At 44.8% G+C, this 13,893-nt stretch overlaps 1 protein-coding gene across 1 annotated transcript in view; it reads left to right on the top strand.

Moving 5' to 3' along the window:
- LOC309678478 (amine oxidase [flavin-containing] A-like) overlaps window positions 1-12,225 on the top strand; it is a 39,175-nt gene extending 26,950 nt beyond the window's left edge. Inside the window, exons 7-15 of the mRNA XM_082491522.1 lie at window positions 929-1,078; window positions 2,648-2,807; window positions 4,099-4,195; window positions 5,761-5,814; window positions 6,734-6,791; window positions 7,216-7,313; window positions 8,758-8,869; window positions 10,334-10,396; window positions 10,859-12,225. Of these exons, the coding sequence (XP_082347648.1) occupies window positions 929-1,078; window positions 2,648-2,807; window positions 4,099-4,195; window positions 5,761-5,814; window positions 6,734-6,791; window positions 7,216-7,313; window positions 8,758-8,869; window positions 10,334-10,396; window positions 10,859-11,014 (948 nt within the window). The 3' untranslated portion in view covers window positions 11,015-12,225. The remainder of the gene's footprint in view (window positions 1-928; window positions 1,079-2,647; window positions 2,808-4,098; window positions 4,196-5,760; window positions 5,815-6,733; window positions 6,792-7,215; window positions 7,314-8,757; window positions 8,870-10,333; window positions 10,397-10,858) is intronic.
- The last annotated feature ends 1,668 nt before the right edge of the window (window positions 12,226-13,893 follow it).

Raw genomic sequence — 13,893 nt, 5'->3', positions numbered from 1 at the left:
GTCAGCAACTGCTAGACGTTGCAGCAAGAATTAAAAATAAAATTAATCCCAAGATACTTGTAGCTAAATAAGACACGTGGAGAGGGGAAAGCTAGCCTGGCAGGAGCACTTCCTTTTCCTTGTGCTTGGATGGGGCAAGCTGTCTTGGTTTCTACCATCCTTCCCACTCCCCTCACCCCAATAAAAATCAGTTGAACAAAACCTCTCCTCTAAGGGTTTCTGACTTAGCAGCCATGATGAGTCTTATAAAACTTCTTCAGACAGCCATTCCAGTCTTTCAGCACAAGACTTAGTGGATCCTTTTGTCCCTGCCAGTACCAGCATCTTGTATGTAAAAGCGAGCTGCTAGATGCAATTCTGGTGGCTGGTAGAGGGTTAGTGTTTCCCCTGAGCCTCTGTACAGACATGGAAAGGAAATAAGTGTCACAGATTGTCCTTTTTTCCAGACAGCAATGTCTTTGTGTCTTCCCGGGGACAGATAAAACTCATTGCCTGCTGCACTCGAGGCCAGACCCAGTTAAAGATCTGCCTTGCTTCTGGGCAGGTGCAGGTTTTCACTGTACAGATGCAAGTTGGGGTCTTTGTCACAGACGAGGGTTTTGGTAGCACGGTGATGGGTACAATACTCAAACCCTCTTTTTAATGAAGTGATATGTTTATACTAGCTAAAATACCTGCATTATATGTGTTTGTTCTCTGGGCTTCAAGAGTCTTTAAGCTGGCTAATTGAGGAAGCCATTGCAAAAGCCGTTTAGGCAGCAAACCCCACTTGCCTTCAGTCTTCTGAAAGTCTGGGCCTCTTTATGCACCCTTAGGACTTGGACATTTGGCCTGGAATGTCTTGATTATGAGCAGAAGTCATATTCAATCTCATTGTGATTAATGCTGGTGATTTTTTGTTTGTGTTTCTTTTCTGTTTGTTTTGTAGGAGAGGAAGTTTAAAGGGGGTTCTGGTCAGATATCGGAGAAAATAATGGAACGCCTCAAAGGCAGAGTTAAACTGGAGAGACCCGTGGTCCGTATTGATCAGACAGGTGATAATGTCATTGTGGAGACTCTAAACCATGAGATATATGAGGTAATTTGATCAGAATAAAAGTAGAGTATGCATTTAGTGGGGGAATACATCTGCTGTAGCTCTTAGCCAGATGTAATCAGGAAGTACTCATTTGTGCGTGTCTATTTCTCAGACTACGCTGACGCTCTGTGAAACCTGCTTTACAGCTTTATTTATGACTGGGTCTCTTCTTGCTGTTCTGCTAGTTAGTTTCTGTCTTTACTCTGCCTTTTCTGCCTTTACTTTTTCTGTGATTGTATATTTTTACATTTTAGTTCTACATTGAGACCACGTCAAAAAAAAGGAAAAATAACGTTCTTGTTCGTATCTAAGTTTGTACTTTGCAGAACAACAACAACAACAAAAAAAAACATTTCAAACACCTTTAGTAGATTTCACTTCTGTGCAGTGGCGCTGTGAAATGCTCCATCAGTACATGATTACCCACAGTGGCACCCACGGGGCGGCAGCTCCCTTCTGCACGGAGAGCCCAGCCTGCCCACGGGGGTTTGTGCGAGACCATCATGGTCTGCGAGACCCCCATCTCACCGGTGGCAGTGTTTGGAGGAGAAAGGGAAGGGGCTGTTTGGCAGAGAAGCCGGTCTAAGGATGTCCTGGAGGAGGGACTCTCTCCCTTCCCCAGGCATTTTTAAACCCTGGAGTTAAGCCACAGGCTTGTCCCTCCAGCAGCAGCCAAGCCGGAGGAGACAGCCTTCCTGCACTCAGCAGCCCCACCAGCATCAGAGCGCCTGAGAGCAGCAGCATCTGTTGTGATAGAGTGTCAATCACGAGCCCCAAAGCAGAGTGTCCTTCATTGCTCCGGTCAGACACAGACCATCCTACAAAGGGATGGAGCATGTTCAGGAAAGCTGAAATCACCATCGGTGTTTCTGTTCCTGAAGTAGTATCCTGTGAACATGCTCAAAATACTGATTTTTTTTTTTTTTAGCAGCTTATAATTTCAACAAATGTGGGTCACATTTTCCTGGGCACGGTGAAATGCACTTTTACCTATGCCATAAGATCTATCTTGTCCCATTCCCAACCTGTCTACAGCCAAGTTTCATCTCTGGTCCTGTAGTGTCCAGAAAGCTGTCAAGAATCATCTAGCCACAAAACAATGTGTTTTTCTCAGCTTCTTTTTCTGAAATGGCAGAATTATTTGGGTCACCTAGAAATATCTGTGGGAAAGCCAAGCAGCAAAGTCAGGTGTGGGAAGGTTGTTAACAACTGATAACACCATCTTTCTTTGAAAGGTGTCCTATGGGGTGAGCTCGGTGAGAGGCAGCGCCTTGTCTGTACAGACAGAACAAGAGGGAATGGCTTCAAGCTCCACCAGGGTAGATTTAGACTGAACGTTAGGAAAGAATTTTTCACAGGAAGAGTGGTCGGGCATTGGAATAGACTGCCCAGGGAGGTGGTTGAGTCCCCATCCCTGGATGTGTTTAAGAGACGTTTAGATGTGGTGTTGGGGGATATGGTGTATGGGAGAACTTTGTAGAGTAGGGTAGATGGTTGGACTCGATGATCCCAAGGGTCTTTTCCAACCTAGACAATTCTATGATTCTATGACTGTGTTTTACATTTCAGGGCAAGTATGTGATCAGCGCAATCCCTCCCATCCTGACAACGAAGATTCATTACAAACCAGAACTGCCGCCAAAGAGAAACCAGTTAATTCAGCGTTTGCCTATGGGGTGTGTCATAAAATGCATGATGTACTACAGGGAAGCCTTCTGGGAGAGGAAGGGTATGTGGGGAAAGTGAAGGGCTGGGGAGCCCCGTGCTACGCTAGTTTTGAAGCTCTACTGTCTATCAGGGAAAAAATCCAAGGTGGGGGACTAAACGTGCAAAACCCCCCAAACCGAACACACAGAGAAATGAAAGGTAAAGCTCCTTAGAAAGGAGAGCTCTTCCTCCAAGCTTGAGTGCACACCTTTTCCTGAGATGAGTTCAGACCCAAATAGGATCCCGAATCTCATTGTTGCTTGCGAGGGGGGATGGCTGACAGACCAAGCAGAGTTTCCCCAGGAAGCGTTGCTGAAACTTGCAATGCACAGCAGCAGTGACCCCGCAGCAGCAAGTCCGTGCTTCTCCCTGCCAGGGACAGAGTTAGGGCAGCCGAAGAGAATTTACAGCAGATGACAAGGAGAGCTTAAGGTGTAAGCAAGACCTTCCCCGGTTTTTAATCCTCTGTTCTACAGAGTTGATATCTCAGAGGACTGGAGAAAGTAGGTTAGCTTTTTGTTTAACTCAAGATATTTTTTCTGTGTACTGCAACATCATGTGTTTCTCAGCTTTAATTGATACCGTTTCCAGAACTATTTGTATGAACAGATTAGTTTCCACTTCCTATGTAAAGATACTGAGAGTTGCACTTGACGAGAATATTTCTTTGCTGAAATTTTGCATGTTTCAGAGCATAAACCAGCCATTGGGATTAGAAAGAAATGTAGGCAGATTTGTACATTGTTATCTATATGGGATTTTTTGTATATTCATCTGAAACATTTACTGATGTGATACTAGATTAGTCAGCCCATGTTTCTGCTGCATTATTGTTATGGGACACCATTCCCGACAGTCATATTGTCAGCAAAATCAGTACAGGGTGTTAATTTCAGTCCACAGTGACCAGATGTAATTACACTGGGTTTTGTTGCTGCTGTTGTTGTTTTGACCAAAGTTATTTATGGAATGAACCATGATAGTTCTTCTAGATCAGTTTATTTTTAATGTTTATTGCCCCCGATATAGAAAGCCAAAGGGACTTGCAACAATCCACAGAAATTCCTTGCTAAGTGATAATGGAATTTAAATATGACTTTTATAAGTCTGTGTACAAAATGTCCCCGAGTCAGAGGGAAGAGAAGAGAGAGAGACTGTTCCAAAAACACTTCAGACATGTAGGTATTATTTATGATGAAGAAATTATTGTGCAATTCCTTGTATGGATAATTTTCCTTGCTCACTACTACCAGAAAAAAATGATTATCAACAAGTTTCTCTGACAGTCATTTTGTTTTCTTTTCCCCCCTTAGGTTATTGCGGTTCCCTCGTCATTGAGGATGAAGAGTCTCCAATTGGAATAACCATAGATGACACGAAACCTGATGGATCTTTCCCTGCCATCATGGGGTTAGGAGCTTCTAGCCCATACTTACAGATGTGTATTTGGTTTTTTATGAAGGAGTGGGAGGAGGAGGAAGAGGGCAAATGGGCAAGTCGCATCAGCGAGGCCCACTCCTACAATCTTCATAGATGGAGGAGAGCGCTTCTGACAAGCCTCTTGTGCCTCTCTACTCCATATAAGCTTTTACGTGAAGCTTCTGCTACAAATAGCCTGATACAAAGGAGATGGTTGGGAAGGAGTTGCTGAATTCGGCTGTAGTTCATTTTAAGCATTCAGTTAATGTTTTTTTGCTGTGGAGTAGATTTAGAAAGAAATCCCTTTCTTACCCGGCTTTGTGAGCCTGTGTTTGGCTTATGTTGGGCCTCGTGTTTAGCGCCTGGGCCAAAATGAAAATCCAGTTCTCCAAGAAATCCTCATTTGCCTCCTCTCCCCATTGAGCTGAGTCAGGACAACAGATATCAGCTGGTGGTTGAGCGGGGCAGCAGCTGTGCAGTGAAGAAATTGTGATTCTGAAGAAACTTCCAAGTGAAAAAGTTGAAGTTTGGACAAACAGATGGGGAAATATGTAACAGCATTGACTGGCTTTTAAAATCGGTTAAGCCAATATGAACAAACAATCTTCACAAATGTTTCCGCTGTAATCTGAGGTGAGACTGCCCAAAAAAGACCAATATGAATCTGAGGCAGCTACTCCTTAAGTATCTGGCAAGGAAAGCTTTCCACTTCTACTGAACTGTACATGTTTATGGACATGTTCAAGGCTTAAAAAATTCTATGACCTGAGAGCAATAAGCTGCCTCCAAACCCCATATGACAAACACTTTCCTGCTTTCCCCTTGTGGGTTTATGCGACTTTCTAAAAGAGTGCAGGAACGTACTTCATCCCCTGGATATCTCCACTAAGGTCAGATGACCTAAACACCAAATCTGTTTCCTTCAAGCTGAATAAACATTAATCCCAGTTTTAACAGGACTGGTCCATGACACTGTGCAGCGCTTGTCTGAGCAGCGAGCTCCCGTTACTTATTAACAGCAGATGACACAGGCAGTGGCATGGCCAGCTGCCTGCGGGACTTCAAAAGCTCAAGAAAACTCAGGGTCTCCGTCCTTAGGGATAAGACTTAGGTATAAGAGGGCAGGCAGTGCCGACTAGTTTGTCGGACACTGTCGTCTGTCTGCTCACTTTGGGTATAACTTTGCTCTCCTGAGTCAGTGGGGATGGAGAGTTCATTCCTGTGGAGCAAAACAAGGCCAGAGCTGGCAGCTTTGAAAACACACTTGCAATCCCCAACTTTCTCATCTGGTAGCTGCCAGGCAGTCCTCTGCGCCTGCCCCCTGGGAATGCACGCTCTCCCTTTCAATTAACTCCGCAGGCTGCCCTGCACAGGCCTTCTCACCCACGTGACTCGTAATTATTAAGTGATGAGGTATGATGAAAAAATGTCAAGCCCCTTACGTACCGGTAAAGTGCTTTGCCTGTCTTTTTTTAGAGTAATTTCAAGCAAGAGCTTGTGAAGCAGCTGGGGTGCTGACACTGCGTGATATTTACGTGCCGTATTTTTCTTTTCAGTTTCATCCTTACCAGAAAGGCTGTTAAACTGGCCCGTCTCAGCAAGGAGGAGAGGTAAGACTTCAGAAACTGTAAATATTTCAGAAGTAAGTCGGTTGTCTGGGATGTTTCCCCACAGGAATGTGTGTAAATATATGTGTGCATATGCACGTATACACATGCTCAGTGCAACTACCAATGCTGGAAAGTTGGGCAAAAATTCAGCTTTTGGCATAAACAGGCCAAGACACTAATGCTAATATCCATCCAGTTATGGATATTTCTGAGTTTCCAAGTCCTGCCCACTCTTCCATGTTATGACTTATCAGCTCTGTATCTCTATGTGAACCACGACGTTTTCTCCGAAGACATTTCCAGACTGCATTCCCACTAAATGATGCTTCACCCCAGGGATATAGGGAGCGCTGACATGCATAGTTTTGGGTATCCTTCACATTTAGACTGGGTGATAAAATTTTTAAACCTCCGTCTTTACAACAGTATGGTTTCTCCTTTAGTCTGTGAAATGAACAAATAGTACTTTCTAAATGTGATTTGCGGTGCACGTGCAAGTGAAGGAGGAGTTCTGCTTAGGAATGTGAGTGGTATTCTCCAGCTCATATTTTGTTCTTAGCTATAGTAAATCTGAACAGATTTCATTGATTTATATTGCTTCTCTTCTGGTCTTACACCAGTGAACATGAGAATGAATTGGTTCTGCATCCTAAAATAACTGCACAAAGATTTATTTTTTTAGAGCTCATTGCCAAAATCAACCTTCATTTCCCATTCCCTGGATCCATTTCGGATGTTGCATTTAGGCATCAGCATTTGAAATATGTATGTTCAGATAAGAACTTGAAATCAGACATTAAAAAAAAGCCAAACCCAACTTTCTAATGTATTGTAATAAACGTGGTTTTCATATAAGGGCAATAACTGAGAGTTGTTTTTCCACCTTGTTTTTTCTGACTCTGATTTTATTTTCATATAGGAAGAAGAAGATCTGTGAGGCGTATGCCAAGGCAATGGGGATGGAAGAGGCTTTACATGTAAGAAGTGAATGCCTGCTTTTACCTCTGTTGTACAGTAATGTTACTCCTTTACTCTGGAGGATGAAGCCAAAATTCCTGGTACCTAAAGCGTGTACCTAAAATTGCATGTTGTGCCATACAATCTGTACTCCCAAGGGGAGAGCAGCAGCATCTAGTACAGGAAGAAAAGAGCTGCCAGTCTCACTTTTTCCAAGAAAAGAGAAGGCAGTGGTTTTATTTATGCTGTCATTTCCCCATGGGAGGCTAGGGCTTCTGTAAAAGTGCAAAGATTTGTTTTGTGCAGATGGATAGCGTTAGCCAGATGACACGGCACTCCTTTGACAGGTATCCTAGTCTGTATTTCCCCTCTTCAAAGGAAATCGGGGTTTTGTTTCCAATTTCTCTGCCACTGTTTCATTCTCTAATTTGCTAATACTTACAGCCTGTGCATTATGAAGAAAAGAACTGGAGCATGGAGCAATATTCAGGGGGTTGTTACACAGCCTACTTCCCACCAGGCATAATGCATTCTTACGGAAGGTAAAACAGCGAATGCTTTGCTTTCTAATTTACATTTCTTAGCTTGTGTACAATGATATACCTTACGCAACAAACTTATGGCATACGTAGCATATTGTGGGAACTCCAACCTGCTTTCCACTCCTCTACTCCCCAAGGATCTTCTTGTTGACTTCAGTAAGAGCAGAGTTTCTCTTGTGACTTTCAAGGAAACAAAGCATAGTCACAAGGAGACCTGCCAGAGCCAGGGAACCTTTCCCCACTAGGTTACTCACAGCATTTGCTGCTATGCAGTATTTGCATTAGATCCCTTTAATGCTTTCTAAGACCTTGAGGGCACACACCTTGGACAGATGAAGTGTCTCCACTGATGATGTAGGTGGAGCCCCAGGTTCCGGTGAAGCCCATTGAGTCACATCACGAGAGGAAGACGTAAAACCCTTACATGAAAACTCATTCACTCCTCCCACCCAGCAAAGCCTCCCATGCCCTCCCCATGCGGAATTGCTGTATTCCTAAAGGAAAGTGTTAGATAATACGGATTAATACTAGGTGTATCACTGAAAAGCATGTGGAAGGCACGGTTCAGCACATAATAGGAACAAGCAGATAAATTTTGTATCCATAGCCAAAGACCAGACAAACCCTGTAGGACATCACAGCATGTGCTCCTTAGCATGCCCATCATGGAGTTACACCCTGCCTCTGTGCCAAGGTGCGAGTGGGAAGAAGTCATCTCGTGCACAGCCTCGTAGTTTATCTGAACATTTGGGTAGAGATGGCTGAGGCCTCTGACCTGGGGGAGCTGGTGTCAGGCAGACAGGGAAAACCTAATCGGGCGTTAGGTGGGAGCCCTTAGAGGAAGTGTATCTCTCTATGGGAAAGGGAGCTCATTACCTGTGGGTGGGTTGACTGGGATGCTTGGGCAGCTTTGCCTGACTGAAGCGCTGGCTTGTATGACCCTGCAGGGAGAACGCAACCCTCTGAACTCTGAGGCCTTCAGCTGCCGTCCCCTTTTGGCAGAACTTGCAGCCAGGCAAGTCCAGCCTCCAAATAGAATCTGATATTAGTGACCCATCACTGCAAAAACATTCCATTGCAATGGCAGGATAGCAACTAAGCTGCCATGCAGAAGACGTAAAATCTATCCGCTGCCCTGCATTTCTGGGGGCTGTTAGGGTTATCCCTTATCCCAGCACAAAAATAAGGCTCATATTATTTTGCACGGAAACTGGGCACACTGATTTATGCCTTAGATTTTCTTTCTCTCAGATCTTGAGTTTTGCGTACAGAAGCAAGTCCGTGGTCCTGCAGGGGCAGCTCATTGCACTATGCTCCCCAGCCCCAGTCTGCAGGAATTCTGGAGAACTGAAGTTCAGCACTCCATCCAAGCCCATAAATCACTTTTAGAAGGATCATCGTTTTCCTGTTACTCGTCATCTGACATTCTCCATTTGTTTTGAAGGATTATTCGCCAGCCCATTGACAGAATCTACTTTGCTGGCACGGAGACAGCTACCCAGTGGAGTGGATACATGGAGGGGGCCGTACAGGCAGGAGAGAGAGCAGCCAGAGAGGTACAGGCTGTTGGTTTGCTTTCAACATCTCTATTAAAAGGTTAAAAAGGATTAAGTACAGCTTGGAGGGGTCTGATTTTGTGCATCACACTCTGTAATTGTGCAGAGCCTCCTAGAATTGATGGGGAAGAATCCCAGAAAAGGATGTGAACCAAAGCCTTTTTTTTTTTTTTCTTCTAACTTTACTAAGTTTATTATTGAATAAAGTGAAGCCAAGATTCTTACCCAAATCAGAACATTACGCAGTGTGTTGCTGCACTGGAGACTTACAACAAAGCTCATGCCATATACCTCATGTCTAGAGGAAAAAAACCTCAAACATGATGCTGCCCTTAGATATACTACCACAATTTCTAACAAATTAATCACTGTATGTTTTAAAAGTAATTTAAGTCATTACAAATGCTCGCAGCTATTTCCTGTGCAGCAATCTGGAAATCTGAGCATTGTTCTCATTTTTGATCTATCCCTTCTGTTTCTCCTTTTACGACAGAGTACCGTTAGCTCAGCTTTATGAATTCATAATGGGCGGCTCTGATAATGTCTAAATCTCCTCAGAATGACACGCATTGGGCTGGGTTCCCAGTCACAGTGAAATCCCTTTACAACAGTCTGGAGGGAGGGGAAAAAAAAAAAACATTAAAGGGCGTACATCATAGTTACAACTGCTGTATGGCAGAGCCACGGAGTTGTTATTTAAGGGAAAATCAGCCCTTTGCTTCCACTTGATAGAATGTCATATTCACCTTATAATCCTCATTACTTGCTGTTTCAAGACACCTAATTTCTCTTTTCTTTTCTCCATGCCTGTGAGCAGTAGTTACAGAGACAGTTGACTGTCTCTTCTGGAGACGTTTATTTGCCCCCGAGAACCTCCATGATTGTTACCATTAGTTTATTCTCAAGCAAGATCCTCTGTGAGCTTTGTACTGCCTGAATAGCCGAGAGATACCTTCATCATTGTATGCTTTGAAAGCCCCAGAGTTGCATCTCTCCTCTTTCTAGTTTGTGATCCAAGCAGCATCACTCCTAACAGGCTTTGCATCCCGAGTGTGTGATGGTAACCTCACCTTGCTATTTCTCTAACTGTTATGTGAAAATGCATTTTCACTTGTACTCAGAAAAAAAAAAAATAAAATAAACAGCTGGAGAAGCTGTAGTTTGTGTGGATTTCTGAGTGAAGTCCTATTTTTTACAAATGACTCTGTGAAACTGTCCTTTTGTCCTTAAAACTCTGGTTAGGCACATGACTGTTTGATGACCACAAACTACCTCCTTCTTCTCTCTTTGCTGATATAAACAGAGAAATCACTATACAATTTCTGGTTCTAAAGCACTTTCAGCTAGTCATAGTTATGCCTTTTATCAATGTCACCTTGCTCTGACTCGCTCTGCTTTTCCAAAACTGAAAGTAGCGTGGGTTTTAATTGTTTCTCATGTGGTACAAACAATTTTTTCTTCTAGATATTGCACAGTATGGGGAGGATCTCAGAGAATGAAATTTGGATGCCAGAGCCAGAGTCAAAGGTAAGCCAGACTTTCTTGTTGTCACCCGGTCAGGTGTGCACCCCTCAGTCAGGCTGTGGTCCCCGCTTTGTCGAGGTTTTGGTTACCTCACATGCTGACGGTATTCATGTCTTCGACTCATCCGAGGAATATTGTTACCCCTGTCTGAGGGGTGGATGGCCAAGACCCAGGGACAAGGATCTCAGAGCCTGGGGGACTGCAAAATGCAGGATATCAGCCTAGTTCTGTTCAGTCCCAGGCCATGGTTTTAAGCTAAATATAACCTCCTTCCAGTCACAAGTAACTCCACTTTTGCTGTCCCACGGACAGTATGTGTTTTACAGCCCTGACCCTCCTTCCCCACCCCGATCTCGTTCTCGGGAAAAACCTGTGATGTCCCCAGCCTCGCAGGGGACATTTGCTGCGTCCCTGCTCACGCGGTGAGGGAGACCCTGCTGTGGCACCATCTCCTCTCTCCCCCAGGATGTCCCAGCCCAACCATTCACCACCAGCTTCTGGGAGCGGAACCTGCCGTCTGTGCCAGGACTGCTGTGCCTGCTTAGCTCTACCGTGTGTTTCACCTCTGTGGCTGCTGTGGGGCTGTTTGCCTATAAAAAGGGACTCCTGACTCGAAACTAGTGGAGACCACACGTCCAGTGGAAGCTGCATACTCCCTCTTCTTCCCTTTTACCAGATGAGTGTTATTTTTGGAGAGAAGTGGCATGGACAGCTGGAAATGGCAAAAGTTGTTCTCCTTGTGATTTTTCTTTTTAGTACCATAATTAATGCATCAAATCTACTGCAGTTGCTACCAGCTAAACAGAAATAAATCAACTGTGGGGGCGTTTTACAAATTTGCCTTTACTTGTCCATTTGTTTTGATTGGACATGATAATATCGATGTTACGTTCCTAATACAGGCAAGGCAAAATGCAGATCACTCCTTTCCTGAAAGACAAAGAGACCTTGGAGAACGCGTTCATTTCCACTCACTGTTTTACTTTTTACCACACGAGATAATAAATACCCTTATGTATTCACCTCAGTTAGCGGCTCAGAATATCTGAGGTTATTCCCATAACACCCCCGCTGCACAGAAGAGATTAGCATGCCAATCAGGTGTAGAATTGCCAAATTAATTTTCAAATGCATTTGATTAATTATTAATCATCGCAACGTGAAACTTAACCACGAGCCGGTTGAAAAGAGGTAATTAGCACGAAGCAGCTCGCTAAACAGCGAGAGAGGAAGCGCGAGTGGACTTTATTCTGCCCACTACCGAGCAAAAATCTGCACTTATCTGTTCTGCAGGGTGCCTGCGTCGCTGCGGCATGGCCCCGGCGCGGCTCTCGGTTACTTCCTGGCCCAAGAGCATCCGATCCAGCCCAGCCGTTCGCTGCTGAAGCGGAGTGAAATGAATTAGCAAAGTTAAAGCCCCTCCGACTTGCAGCAGGTGCTGGCTGTTGTTTTCCCAACGGCAGCAGCTCCCTGGCTCCCTCTCAATTCACTGCCCCTCGTTTTGCTCGTAATCTGTACCGCCTTCCTCCAATAAGGAGAAATATATTTGGGGCTTGAATTACTGCCTTGTAAATTACAGTAATTGGATGCATCTGCCTGTTCCGCTCTTGTTATGTACATGATACACTTAAAATAATCACTTTAGTGTTTAACTGAAGCCTGGAATATATGTTTCGCAACGTACCATCATTATGCGGTCTTTTTGCCATGAAATGTGAGCATTGTATGTGTCCATGAACTCAACTGTCATTCAACATGGGTGAAATGTGCCTTTCGATAGTCCTGCAGCCTTGATAAGAGGAGCTCCTCTATAAACTTTTCTTCAGATTCTTTCTCGCGTTGTTTTTTGTGAGTTTTTGGAAGGTGGTGTTTCTTTAGTGTGTTAAATCACATCACATGCAGCAGCCACCAAACCCTTGCTCTGCTCAATATGATCCATACATATATGCCAACAGAAATACCTACCTACCCAGGATGACTGCTCCTGGCCTCTACTTCAACCACATTCGTATGTACTCTCGCGTTTTTGTACAAAAGCCTTGTAGACACCGTAAGTGCAGACCAATCTCAGCCCAGGTGCTGGTGGGCTCCAAACCAGAAGCTATTTCCAGGGGGAAGGGGTGCTTCAGGTGGCCCCTTGTCATCAGGTGTGAGCAGGTGCTCACAGTACCAGCGTTAAGCACCACACAGAAAAGGCTGTACAGACACTGCATGTCAGGAAAGACATGGACCTGTTAGAGCGGGTCCAGAGGAGGGCCACGAAGATATCAGAGGGCTGGAGCACCTCTCCTATGAGGACAGGCTGAGAGAGTTGGGGTTGTTCAGCCAGGAGAGAGAGACCTTATTGTGGCCTTCCAGTACCTAAAGAGGGCCTACAGGAGAGCTAGGGAAGGACTTTTTACAAGAGCATGTAGTGATAGGACAAGGGGGAATGGCTTTAAACTGGAAGAGAGCAGTTTTAGATTAAACATTAGGAAGAAATTTTTCACTTTGAGGGTAGTAGGGCACTGGAACAAGTTGCCCAGAGAAGCTGTGGATGCCCTGTTTAAGGTCAGGCTGGATGGGGCTTTCAGCAACCTGGTCTAGTGGGAGGTGTCCCTGTTTATGGCAGGGGGGTTGGAACTCAATGATCTTCAAGGTCCCTTCCAACCTAAACCATTCTATGATTCTACATGTCTCCCTGAGCTACTTTGTTCAGTTTGCAGCCATTCTGTGTGAGGGTCAGCCAGCCACTACCAGTTTCTCTGGGGCAAAAGAAGTCTGAATAGATTATTTATAAGACTGTCTACATTTTCAGTTTCACCTTTCCCGTCTACCTTGAACTTACACGCATGCTTCAAGTTACCCGCACTGGAAAGGAGAGAAGGAAGTAGGAAGCAGCAATGTTGGATTTTGAACACACTAAACTGTAGTATTAAATGCTCGTTAAGGGATTTTTGACAGGTTATTTGACAGGTTGGTTTAGCATCCACCTTAGGAACATTTTGGGGGGGGGGGAGGGGGAAATGACTAATATGAATTGCTGGTTGACTCGAGGGCTCCCTGCTGAGTATGTTCTCCTCAGCTCCAGCCATTACCAAGCAGGGATCCCTGTGCAGTAGGACTACCCCCTGCATGCGGCCTGGGACGGCCACAGTGGCTACCCGAGGGCCCGGGGAGGGAGCACGGGCTCGCTCCGGACAAGGCCTGTGTGGCCTGAAGCAGCTCTGCACTGTTACACACTTCCCCAGGGGAATACTTCCACCGCCTGAAAAGCACTGTCCATATCTGTTTGAAAATATTCATCCATAAGTGGATTTGTGGCAATTAGAGCCATTCGTTATTTCTTTTTTTGCTGACTTTAAACTGGACATCTGAGTTTCGCAGCTTTTGTGTGCGCGTGCAAAAGGGACCCCAAATCACCTGGAATACACCCATAAGCCGACACCATCCAGCTTCGCTTTTCACCTTATCCGCACACATTCCTGCTGCAATTTGTCTGGTTTTTGAAGTGCAAGTTC

The sequence above is a fragment of the Vanellus vanellus genome, assembly GCF_965231255.1.
Source record: "Vanellus vanellus genome assembly, chromosome: 1".
In the NCBI taxonomy this organism is placed as follows: Eukaryota; Metazoa; Chordata; class Aves; order Charadriiformes; family Charadriidae; genus Vanellus; species Vanellus vanellus.
This window is presented reverse-complemented; position numbering and strand designations above follow the sequence as displayed.